General features: G+C 47.0%; 1 protein-coding gene across 2 annotated transcripts in view; it reads left to right on the top strand.

The window, feature by feature from the left end:
- Positions 1 to 6,288, top strand: part of dipk2ab (divergent protein kinase domain 2Ab) — a 29,917-nt gene extending 23,629 nt beyond the window's left edge. For both annotated transcript variants that reach the window (XM_064332295.1, XM_064332296.1), the window contains exon 4: positions 2,960 to 6,288. In XM_064332295.1, the coding sequence (XP_064188365.1) occupies positions 2,960 to 3,291 (332 nt within the window). In that variant the 3' untranslated portion in view covers positions 3,292 to 6,288. The remainder of the gene's footprint in view (positions 1 to 2,959) is intronic.
- The last annotated feature ends 6,260 nt before the right edge of the window (positions 6,289 to 12,548 follow it).

Here is a 12,548-nt window from a genome sequence, read left to right on the forward strand (position 1 = left end):
TAATAATGTCGTTCCACAATGTTGCACTGTCATTCTGTGAAGCATCATTTTTGAAAGATGGTCGATGACTATTCACTAATCTTGTATTGGGGGGTTGGGTTAGCTAGCTAGGGTTGAAGGGAAGGGTAGCTGGTATGATGGATGTACTTAGGCTACTACTTATACCCAGGTGTCTCCCAATGCCTGCCCAGATGACGGCCTTTTTTGTGGCAATTTGATAATGAGGATCACCGTTGTCAAACAAGGCCAAATTCTTGTGAACTTCCTCAGTAGGTCTCACATTCAAACTAGATGTCATGTTGAGTAATGTATGTGGGACAGGATGTTTGTCATGGAATAAAACTGTCACTGAAAGATGCGGCACAAGTATTTTTTTCTCTTTAGAACTCACTTTTCATTGGCTGAAGGTGCTTTATAGCCTAGTTATTGTTTTGACTGTGTTTATAGTTAGTGTAGTGTGAATGTTTGTATTCTGTTTGCTTGAGGTGAATGTATTGCTTATATCTTTATAGTTATCATTCTAGATGTTAAGGTACCGCTTGAGAAAAGTATGGGAGGGGGGAGGGGTATACCAGCAGGTTGACCTTGCCGATTTTGCAGTGCAAGTCACGTTTTTTAATCCAGTAGTCAAAATATCTTTAGATTTATCCTCATATTTAGAAATCTAAGCCTTATAGAAGCCTTATATAAATTGAAACAATTGTCCTTGAAAATGACTGGTAGGCTTGTGCTAGCCTCCTGCGGTTTCCTTGCCATTTTCTCTCTTTATAAATGGTAAAGGAAGGTGACTCACTGAATGTGCAGCTGGTGTTGCGAAATGTCATTCTCTTTGACGTATGTAGTTCGCTGCCGTTGAACATTAATTGCATGCATTTGCGCCACCCGGTTTTTTTCCCTCCCGCCCAAACGCATGGAGATCCGTCTTCATCAGAGGTATTGATTGAGTTAGAAGTGGCTGTTGAGGTGCACTGCCAGGAGAGGACTGGTAAAATTTTGATTGAACTGTTTGGATGCAGGGGGATGAGTGTGTTAAATTGCCAAAGCAGTGATTGTATTTTCTGCGTATTTTTTTAGTCTATTGATCCCCCTGTACAGGCTTTTCCAAAGGGTGGCTCGTAATTGAAAATATTTCCTCTTCCCTACGTGCGAGTCCCTAAAAGCCATATCACACACTCGTGCCTGGCGGGCGTCTGAGAAATCGATAAGCATGTGGGTGGAAAAATGGACAGACCGTCCATTTCATTTAACAGCGCATATAAAGAGCAGTTCCGGACATCACAGTTATGCTCACTGCCATTTAATTCCATACATTAATTAGATTAAATATTCACTTTTGTACTGCCACTTTTGACTTGATGTGTCATTTCACTATATTTAGTTGCATTTAGAATGTAAAGGTCATCAAGAGACCACCACAATGCATTTAGATGTAGGCTATAAAAAACGTGACAGAAAAGAAGCACTGGAACAATTGAAGTTATTAATTGAAAGGTTACATATATTGCAAGTGCCAGAATTGGGGGGGGCGGGGGGGATAGCCTATGCTGAAGGATTTACGCATTGTAAGAGAGTCATTCTACAGGAATAGTGGAATTGTAATATGTCTTGAAATTTGTTTCATTTTTGTCACTCAAATCTTAGGGCACAGTATTAACATTTTGTGGTTATGTCCAATCACATCGCATAGTGGTCTATAAATATATGTGAAGATTTGGCAGGTATGGCATGAACAAACGGACAGTTGTCCTATAAACAGTCAAAGACACAAAACCGTGATTTCTGTGGAAAGTCACAATGATAGTGAGCACCTGAATGGTACACTTTCCCTTTCATTCTTTTATGCCATTAAGTGGGTTCTGCTGTAAAGAATTTAACATGTCTGAGGTTGCACGTGAACTTTAAAGCAGTCAGAACCTTAAAAACCTGAAATGCAGTATCATTCACAACAAAATTGTACCTATAAATGCACGGTCCATTTCTAATCCTCTCATCTTATCTCCTTTTGCATGATTTCTCCAATAGGTGGCTTGAAGAAATAAAAACATTTAAGCGGCCTGTACATTTCAATGCAGAAAAAAACCCTGCCCTTATGTGTTTGTGCTAAGTAAAGTTTTACTGTTCTCTTATTCGTGATGTTCAGTCTGTCTCTGAGGGACAATACCTTTTATGTCTGCTTAGTCGAATGCAACAGGCCAGCCATGTCCTATGACCTTTAAAGAGGAAGATAAAAAATGTCATTGATTTGTCTCATAAATTAAGGCTCAAGTAAGATTGGTTGAAGTGTTACATTTTTTAAAGGATCAATAATTTAGATAACAGACATTTTAACTGTAGGACACAGGTGGAAATAAATGTATAGCTAAAATTGTGCACAGTCAGTTATTTCTGGACACACAGAAAACAAACATGAATAACAAGACATGATTTAGATTGTTACCTTCACTTTACTGTGTTTATGTTGTATTTGTATTGTTAATGGCTTCTGTTAAAAACACATTTTTTAAATCCAGATCTCAAAATGGCTTAGTCCATAAAGGCATTTGCCCTGAGTGTAGGCTGGACCCTATAACTTCGACGTCACTGTTCCAAGCCTGGGCTCTGTTTTTTTTCTCACCATGACCAGCAGTCTGGAGGGGGGACACAGCTGGCTTATTAATACCTGAGGTATTGTGGGTTTAAGTTGGCCACTGTGAATGGGGTTACTTCCAAAATGGCAGGTTACAAGTTGTCTTCCTTATCTGGGTGGGACTAGCTCTCTTGTAGTAATGTGTGGCCCGCGTGTGGAAAATGATCCCTGGTGGCCAGTGTCTGATCAGTATTGGAATGGAGACTGGCGAGTATCTGAGGGTAATGGCTACAGTGCGGATGTGACGCTGCTCCAAATTTGACAGAGAAAAAAGGGGAAATAAAAAAAATAAAACAGCCTGAAGGAAATGCCTCCCTCTCCCTCTCTCCGCAGACAAGCCGGAGAACTACGACGTTTGGTACGAGAGCAAGTTCGAGGAGTGCGACAAGGAGGCGTGCCTCTCCTTCTCCAAGGACGTCCTCTGCTCGCGCGTCACGGTCGACCACAACTACTACGCCGTCTGCCAGAACCTGCTGTCCAGGTACGCCTCGTGGCGCGGCTCCACGGGCGGGCTCCTGCACGACCCCCCCGCCGACGTAGCCAAAGACGGCCGCCTGGAGGCCCTGCTGGACGAGTGCGCCAACCCCAAGAAGCGCTACGGCCGGTTCCAGGCGGCCAAGGAACTGCGCGACTACCTTACGCAGCTGGGGAGCGGCGCCAGGTAGTGAACGGGGGGGCCGGCGCGTCTCAACCCCCCCCCCCCCAACGTCTCAGCGCGGTAGCAGACTTTATTTTTTTCACGTCGGAAATCGAACTCTGGAATCCTGGGAAAACGAGTCCCCGCCTCTTTCGTTTACATCACGTTTCTGTGTTTCTGACAGATCTTTTTATTTTTTTTATTTTTTTTGACTGTTGTATTTGTTTTAATTATTTATTTCTTTTGCAATGTGGTTGTCTTATTTTGTTGTGCAATGGGAGCAGGGCGGTGATGGACTGGTTGTGTTTGCACTCACCCCGGTGCTCCCCCCGTCCCCCCCGTCCCCACCCCTGTGTACCGGAGAGGGGAGGGCGGATTTCAGGTCAAGGCACGCGTGCGTGCGCCCGGAACTTGGGGCCGTGCTAATGATGACGAGCCAGTGAGCTGGAGGGCAAGCGAGCGCCATTAATACAGAGGACTGATTGTTAATAACATCCCTCTTACAGGAGCTCACTCGCCGGAGGTCCCCTCCGTCTGCTGGGGAATTTATTAGGAGTCTATTATGTTTGCCCTAATTAATTTTTAATGGTCTCTCACAAAATTGTATTGAGCATTTCTTTTTTTTGAGTCTTGGATTGGAGCTTATTGTAACGATAAGCTCACATGGCGGACTCTTGGTGCCTGCTGGGGCTTTGCTGGTTAGTCCTGTTTCAGTTTCCGCCGGGTGCCGGAGAGACTGGCCCCTCCCCCAGCGAGAAGGGATTACGAAATTGCCCCTGCCGTGGGCAAAAACGGGCCGGGACGGTCCCCCCCATCCCCATAATCAATATCCCCCCTCATCCACTGTCCCAAGCAGGACTGAGCAGACGTGGAGCCACATGACAGGAAGCCCACAGGGACCCTGTTAGCCTCGCTGTAAAGTTTCCCCCAATCCTTGCGCACGCCTCTCCAAAAGGGCTAGTGATGAGATTTCACTTTCATAGCACACTGCTTAAGGAATAACATTCACACCCTTCCCTTCTCTGGCCCTCATTTCCTCTTGTAGGTTTCCACAATGGCCGTGTGTTATTCTGAGTCAGGTTTGATGGCACAGCTTTGCGTGGGCGGAGAAGTCTTGCTGAACTTCAGATGGCGACAGGTGATTTTAAAGGAATGCGTCGCTCGTGGTTTTCCACTATCAAACACAGGTTTCCAAACTGTGCAGCTATGCTGAGTAGTAATAGAGCCAAGCAACATTAGGCTTATTTTGACATGTGCAGAAGAGTATGTGCAGAACAGATACCCTGCTTAATTCCCATAACTGCTTCCACATGTAGGTGTTACAGTCACATGCTGATTGGCTATCGTTAATGTGTCCGCAGGGCATCATGTTTTTGATTCCAGATGGTGGCACAAGGAACTGAAAGGTGATTATCTGCTTTTATCGTTGCTAAAAAAATAACTCATCTTTTATCAGTCATTTTCTGCTAAATTGTTCTCTGGCCATTCTATGCAGTAGATGTCCATGAAGACCACCCTTTATCTAGATGGCAGCACGAGAATTTCAAACCGTTTTTTTTTTTTTAAGCCTTTTTTAGGCACTGAGGTTTTCTGCTTTTTGTTGTCCTGGCTAAACTTAATGCCAGCCGTGAGTCATTTTTTTCTTTTAAGAAAAAACGAAAGTAGCGAGGTTGTTCTGTAGTGACACCGTTGGCCCACGCTCCACTTAGCGAGCACCTGCTCATATGCCTGAAGGACTGCAGTTCCACATCGGCCGCCTCCCATTCAGCCTGACACGAGCGGTGGAAAAACACCCGCCAGCACAACGCCGCGACCATCCCAAATCCTGGAAAATGGCCGCCGGCCCTTCCGCCGCCCTGCTTTTTTTTTTTTGCGTTCGGCAAATTTCGAGGAGGTAGGAGGTCAGGAGATTTACGAGGTTACGTAAATTGGAGAAAGTTACGGGAGTGCGCCCGTCCTTTTTTAGAAAACGGGCACGCGCCGAAGAATCTGGTTTGCGAAAGAGAGTCTTTTTTTAATTTTTTTTTTTTGTTCCTTGCTCCTCGTTCCCCGCTGAAACCTCCTGTGTCTGACCAGCGAGCCTCTGCTTAGCCCTGATAAATGCGACCCCGCAGTCGCTGGGTGTATCAGGTGAGCCCTGGGGGGATGCCGATATGTGGAATTGAAAGGGGGGGAGATTCTGTCGCTGCAGTCTTGGCAGACTCTTTAATTGGATTTGATAAATGACTCCCGTTGTGCCCGTCTCTCATTCAATCCTGCGGTTACAGAGAATGACCATTTGAAAAGGGAATGCAACCCACACCCTACAAAAAAAAATAATAACATCTCCACCGTTTGATTTACCCGATTTCTCCACTTAAAATAAGGAAGTATAAATGACTTGAAGGCACCTGCGGTGAAAGCTGTAATGGTGTGTTTTCTTTGACAATTTAGTGCATTGTGTTTGACACGTTTTACATGGTGGACCAACGCATTGACGAAGATCATAGTACGCATATGGAAATGAAGTGCGAAAGCAATCCCGTGTCTCTCTTTTTACACTACGACCAGTGCGCTAGGATATACTTGATGAAGTGCACTACGTGGTCTGCAATCATTCCGAAGGCCATTGGAAGTCAGTAGGAACCCCCCTCAATCACCCCCTCAATACACACGTGAATGGGATGACAAGTACAGGTTGCCTTCTATTTTTTTAACCCATTGCAGATCCAGCGAAATCAACCCAGCTGAATAGGAGGGAAAGCAATAAATCAGTTTGACTATTTAATTCTAAAACATCGTGCTTGTTTTACAATTTCAGATTAATGCATTCCTTTGCTCGTTAATCCTGTTTGCCAACCTCTACGGTCCTGTAATCTGAGTTTGGGGGGTTCGTATGTGCATACATAACTGTCTGCTTTTGTACTGTAATATTTAAGTTGAGTTATCATATCAGCAATGTCTGATTTTACTGTGCCTTTCATTCAAAAGTTGTATTTACAACTTTTAGTGGGTTTAAATATTAAAATATGAATATATATACTAAGACGTTGTGTGTGGCAGTTTATTGGTGCTTAGTGTCTCTGGTGCTTTGCCCTTCTCAGACACCACAGTGGCTTTTCTACCATCATATGCCTTTTCCCCTGAAAGCCTCAAATGAGTGAATGTTTCACCGTATAAAATAGGACTGACCCTTGAAAGGCATCTTCATTTTTGTCCTTGGCGTTCCAAGGCCTATTTTGCCAAGTTGTGCTTTTCTTGCGGTAGGCCTAATTATCGCAGCAAGACGTGTTGCAGAAGAACCCTTTGTGAACGGAGGGTCTGTGAGTCCAGCAGGGGGATGATGCACTCTCTCTTTCAGCTGGCAGGGAGAGAAACTCAAATGAATTTTTTGGGGCACAAGGAGGAAAAATATGGACGAACACTGCAGTAAGTGACAGCAGAAGCGGGGGAAGCCGGGGCCACCGCGAGGGACGACCGGCCCTGGCGAGAGCCAGCGCGCGCTTCGTCTCGGCAAATTAGCAAACGTTTCCCGTGCGAAGTCCCAAGTTGGGGGAGAAGTGCGCTCTGTCCACCGATAAATTCGGAGCTTCTGTGGACTGCTCCGTCTCAATGAAGAATTGAACTTTTTTTTTTTTTTTTTTTCCCCGCACGTGCGCTGCTCTGCTCACCGTTGGCTTTTCACGTGGCCGTTCACCACGCCGCTCCACGCGGCCGCGGTCGGCGGAATTGAATAATGGGCTCGGTTCGGGCCGCCTGGCGAACGCTGTGGAAAATGAACGCGGTTTCCGGAGGCCCCCCTGCTTAAATAAACACGAGGCCCTGCCAGCCGCAGGCTGCGCTGCGCTGCGTTTCGTAATGGCACACGACAAAAGGGAACTGACTGGTTTAAAAAGGAAACGCTTTTTGCCTTTGACCGAAGGGAGCCCAAATAAAGAGGAAGTGCAGTGTCCCCTCCTCCCATCCCCATCCCATCCCCAATGGTTATATAAACCATTCTCATACGTCTTCTCTGTGAGCAGATTTCCTGAGCTTATATAAATGTCCTTGAATGCCTTTCCCTAATTGTCATCTGATCCTGCCTTTTCCTTTTCCATATAGCGACTTTTGCACCCTCTGTGTAACACCTGTATGGACAGGCTTTTTATTAGAAAAAATTGTATATGCACAGTGTTGTAGGACCGTGGAACCGCTTTATCTAAATCTGAGCGCAACCTTAGCCTCGCCTGTCGGATTTCGAGGTCCGGGGCCTGCTTGCGGATGTCTTGTTCAGGCCGTAAACGGCCTGCCTCCCCTTCTTCGATTGCAGGAGAGCAGGGGGAAGAAAAATGAGCGATGACAAAGGAAAGTTTTTCCCAGTGCTGTTTCTGTGCTAACTTGATGTAAAGTCTATTTCATGCTCTGTCAGGCCCAGCGAAAGAAGGCCATTTTTAGAAACGGAATAACCTATATTTTTCACCGGGAAATAAATCCGGCCGCCGTTGTGTTCGGTTTATAAATAAAGATGTGCGGGTCCGTCCTCGCGTGTACGCCGTGTGCCGCGGCTTGGTTTTCCCTCCCTCCGTTTCCGTTGGTTACGTGCCGTAGTGAGAGGGAGCAAAAGAGAGGGTGCCAGTGGACTGATCAATGCGAAAGGAGTAAGTAGGGCCATTTAAGTATTTTAACCCTGCGAGACCCAGTATTGCAAAAATGCAACATTTGAGGAACTCGAGACACCATTCTCCCCATTCAGTTCACCATTCTGTTTAGAACAACATTTCCCAGTTCCTTAGGCCCTATACTATATTTTGGCCCTATAATAAATTTTTACGAACATATTTTGAAAGTGAAACATGTTCTACTGTTACTCAGAATGGCTAGAGTATTCACAACATAGGCTTGAAAATACATGTCTGGATGGGATAAGTCACAGGGTTAAGTAGTTTACCCCTTTGGACACAAAGTCCCTGTAAGGTTTTTAAGAAACACAATTTTTTATCAATGTTCATTATGAAACTTTCAACTTGTATGTTTTGGTTCATAACGTGTTTCGGTAAAAATCCTCAGCAACAGTGTTTCCAAAAATGGACCAGCATCTAAAGAGTTAGAATATTTCACGTATGCATTTTACCCAGGTCAGATAAATGTTATGTGCAGCCCTTGCAGAAACTGGTTAAAGGTTCTGCAAGCCAAGGACAGATTGAGTATGCGGTTGGCGATTTTTGAAAAGGAACGGACAAGAATAGTGTAGGTCTGCCAATTTGTGGACGGTTCCTGCAGAATCCGATTCAGATCATGTGACCTTGTATCAGGGTTTTAATTCGTTCTGGCTCTGTGTAGTCTCTCCCATCACTCTAAACCCCTGCCCCCTCCCAATCTGCCTCGTTTCCCCCCCCGACACCGAGGTCAAACTGGCTGTCTGAAAAGCTTACGCAGCGGGGGGTTCAGCGTTCTCAGCCCTATTACCAACTCTCGCCACCGTTTAAACTCACATGATGGTCGCCCGGGGGGGGGGTTCGACAGACAGATGATTTAACAGCCAGTGACAGCGAGAGAGACAGAGAGACGGAGAGAAAGCTCGTCCACGTCTCCGAGGGTTTACTGGACGCCCAAGGCTTTGATTGCGGCTGCGCGCAGAGATCCGCGCAGCCGAACTGCTCGCCGCCTGTGCAGACGTGTGTCCGACGCGTACGCCAGCTCGCAGCTCGCTACCCGTCGCCCGAGGATTAGAGCTGTGAACGTTCAGATGTTTGATTCGCCTGCCCACCCAGATCATAGCGGGTTTTTTTTAACTCAGCTCTGCCACGTGCCGTGGTTCAAGTCCAGGCCATTGCCATGGAAGACCAGCATGCTCATACGGTTCCAGATCACCTTAGAAATGCCGTGTCCCCAGCTCAGCTCATCTGATGTTCGGTGCTTAAGTGTTCTTTGCCGGAGAGGTTCCCTGCCCATTCACCTGTGAGCAAATATCCCCCTCCGAAGGTTCACCCATCTGTTACTGACAACTCAGTGGGAAAAACAAGAATAGCTTCTAAAACAAGAGGCAACATGTTAAAAGTACTCTCGCAGTGATTTACTTCCGCATATTTGAATGCAGCATGAGGGCGAGTGAGGCGATGCTTTGTGCCTGCATGAAAAGTGACTGAACCGCCTGCACTTCCAGCAGCTTGGCATGACCTCTGGATGTTTCCACCTCTTTCAATCTCCGTTTTTTCTTCGTTCCCCGTTGGGAACGGGTGAACATTGCTGAAGGCCCATACTGGAACTGCAGTGTGGGTCTCGAGCTCAGACCCAGCCGTCTCTCTTTCACTCAGCACATAAAAAGCTGAACTCCACCTGAAGACTTCATCATCTCCACAGCCACTGGAGTGAGCATTATGAACCAGCGTAGGCCATTTTGCAGTGCATATGAGGTGAATATCCCGCCCTCCAAAGCCTGCCCCCTCCCCCCCACCCCCGCAAGCCGTACAATGGCTGCTCGTGCGACCGGCAGGACTCAACGCCACAGTCGGCACCGACGCGGTCAGGGAACCGTTCACGTTAAGACTAATTAACCTCGCAAACTGAAATTCATTGTTGCGTGTATGTATATTTTTTCTAAGTCGTTATGAGAACATGGTGGGTATTTTCATGCCGTTAGAGCAAATCCTTTTGGTGAGGCACTGTCAGCAGGATCTCTCTGTCTCTCTCTCTCTCTCTCTGTCTCTCTCTGTCTCTCTCTCTCTCTCTCTCTCTCTCTCTCTCTGTCTCTCTCTGTCTCTCTCTCTCTCTCTCTCTCTCTCTCGGTGTGCGCACGCCCTATTGTCGCTTTCCTCCCTTTGTTCCTTCACACGTCGGTGGCGGAGCGGCCGCCGCGGTGTCACGCAGCGGCGCGGAGCGCGTTCTCGTTGTGTCGCGTCTCGCCGCGCTGCAGCGCGCTTGTAACGGCTCTGTCGGCGCTCTGCCGGGCGGATCGTTCCAGAAGCCGGCGGCGGCGACGCGCGCCTGAACCCCGAACGTTAGCGAAACGCCGTTATTTTCCTGTGCCAGTCAGCTGCCTCCGCGTATCGAGGCGCTTACAGACCCGGGCGTTTACGGAGACGCGGAGTCCAAGGGACTTCACGCCCGCTCTGGCGAAGGGAAGCGCGTGTCACCGGCTGGAGAAATTGTGCTCAGACATGCTTCCGTACGCAGGCCTGTCGGGCGCGTCAGGACCGCGAGACGACCTCCCCTGTATGACAGACAGGCGGAGAGCTTAATTTAACTTCCTGATGAGCTGCTCAGCCCGGCACAGTCTCTGCCTGCGGCGGTAATCATGTTACCTTTATCAGTTCAATTTGAGTGCATGTTTGATTTGAAGGGAAGCAGGAAACCCCCGGGAGGGCAGAATTGACCGAGTAAGGGAGCGTTGTTTGGGAGTGAACGAGAGTGCAGGGCTGTCTGGGAAAAGGGTGAAAACCCAAACTAAAATGGCTGAAGGGATGGGAGTCCGGAAAGTTCCGGAGAGTCTCAGGAGGGATTAAGAGTGGCTGAGATGTGGGTCAGGCTGGATGTGGAGCGCAGTGGGCCTCAGGCTCCTGTCTAATCCGCACTCTCAGGTTAGAGGGGACACGGGGCGAAGCGCGGAGCTCCTGTCCATTAAAACGAATGAATGAATAAATCCATATTGTGGTTGGTCTCCCTGTTCCTCCACCAATTAAAAAATGGCTTCATTCAAAGTCACTTTGAGGCAAAGCCCGATTTGCGGTTTGGGGATGGGGATGGCCTCAGCACTTTGGCCCTTAGTGCGAGCGGCAGCTTGTACCGCGGAGGTCGATACACACACGGTCTTCTGGGTGGGTGTCAAAATCAAGACCCGAACATTATTTTCATCTAGTTCGGAAAAAAAAAAAAAAAAAAAAGACGAATATATTTGAGGTAATAAACCATCTTTGAATACGGGGGAGCGAGAGAGAGAGGAGAGAGAAAATATGTGAGGAGCGCGGTTCTGCTGACAAGGTGTCATCGCTGGGAGCGGTCGGACCCGCGCTTTCATTACGCCACCGGGAAGTGAGAATGGCGAGACCTCTCGGATAAGAAGGCACTGAGCCGCGGCTCGGAACGCGACGTAAATCACCGCGGAACGTCCTCTCGGTGATGGGATCGGTGGAGCCGTTCACCGTGCGCGACCCGCATCCCCCGCCGCGCAGCCGACAGACCTGAGGCGTGCTATAAAAAGCTTGTGTATTCAATTGAATGTACATTTCTGCCTTAGGCAAATTACAATATCCTTGTCCCTTTATGTGTTCTCTTTTCATGAGGTGTATTTGTTCAGGTTTTACACCTTTGTGACACGGGAGGTGTAAACGCTATCTGTAGAATGATGGCCATTTAATCATCATTGTGCCAAATGCATTACGAACAGGGCTGTTCGTTTCTGTTTATGTCGCTATTATTGCTGACAATGATGGAGGTAACAGCAGTAGCAATTGGTGCCATTATGATATCATCAGGCTACGATCGGAGTGTTCAGTCTTGTAATGTACGCCTTGTGGGTCAAGGATCGAAGGAGAGGATTACCCGCTCGGCACAAGAAGATTAAACAGCAGTCGCACCGTTTACGTTTGTCTGTTTTTACAGTACTGCGTAAGCCGTTCTTGCGTGCGAAAGAAAGAGTGGCGTGTTTACGAGTGAACAGTTCAGGTGCTTAAGCTACAGCAGACCCTCGCAGTGCGCTTCCTAAATTCAACAAAGTGCTCATTATGAGATTAAAAAAATGCCAATTGATTTTCATCGTTCATTGCCCTATCGCCACCCCCCCCCCCCCAAAAAAAAAGAAAAAACGGTCATAACCCCCACTTAGCTGCATTGTCTAAAACAAATGTTATTGGAATGACAGTGGTGATGTTCAACTCAATTTGAATGGAGTGATCCAAGCAAATTTCCGTTTGGCAGCAATACTGCCCACAGATGAAGTACGTTATGAAATCCTCATTTCAGTTCAAGCCTCCTGCGGGAAAAAAAAAATGAAAAGAGAAAGATTCGTGCTGGTGGCCATGGTGTGAGAGGCTGTGCACATGAAAATAAAGGTTGTGTAATTATGGTCTGATTATTAATTTAGTGATTTAAAGGGGAGAGGGAAGAATTAATATTGCACAAGAGTGCTTCTATATATGGCAAATGTGCTTTGACAGCTGCTAATTGCATTTTGCAGGGGAAAAACAGACTAACTGTGCTATTTTTGCCCTCGTTTCAAAACCGATTTCCAAAATAATGTTAAACGCGCAGTTAAAATGAGGGAAAAAATGTAATGCAAATAAACGTGAAGTGCAGTAAAATGAGTCATTATTTCCAAATTTACATAAACAT

Source organism: Anguilla rostrata, chromosome 4, assembly GCF_018555375.3.
Source record: "Anguilla rostrata isolate EN2019 chromosome 4, ASM1855537v3, whole genome shotgun sequence".
Taxonomy (NCBI): Eukaryota; Metazoa; Chordata; class Actinopteri; order Anguilliformes; family Anguillidae; genus Anguilla; species Anguilla rostrata.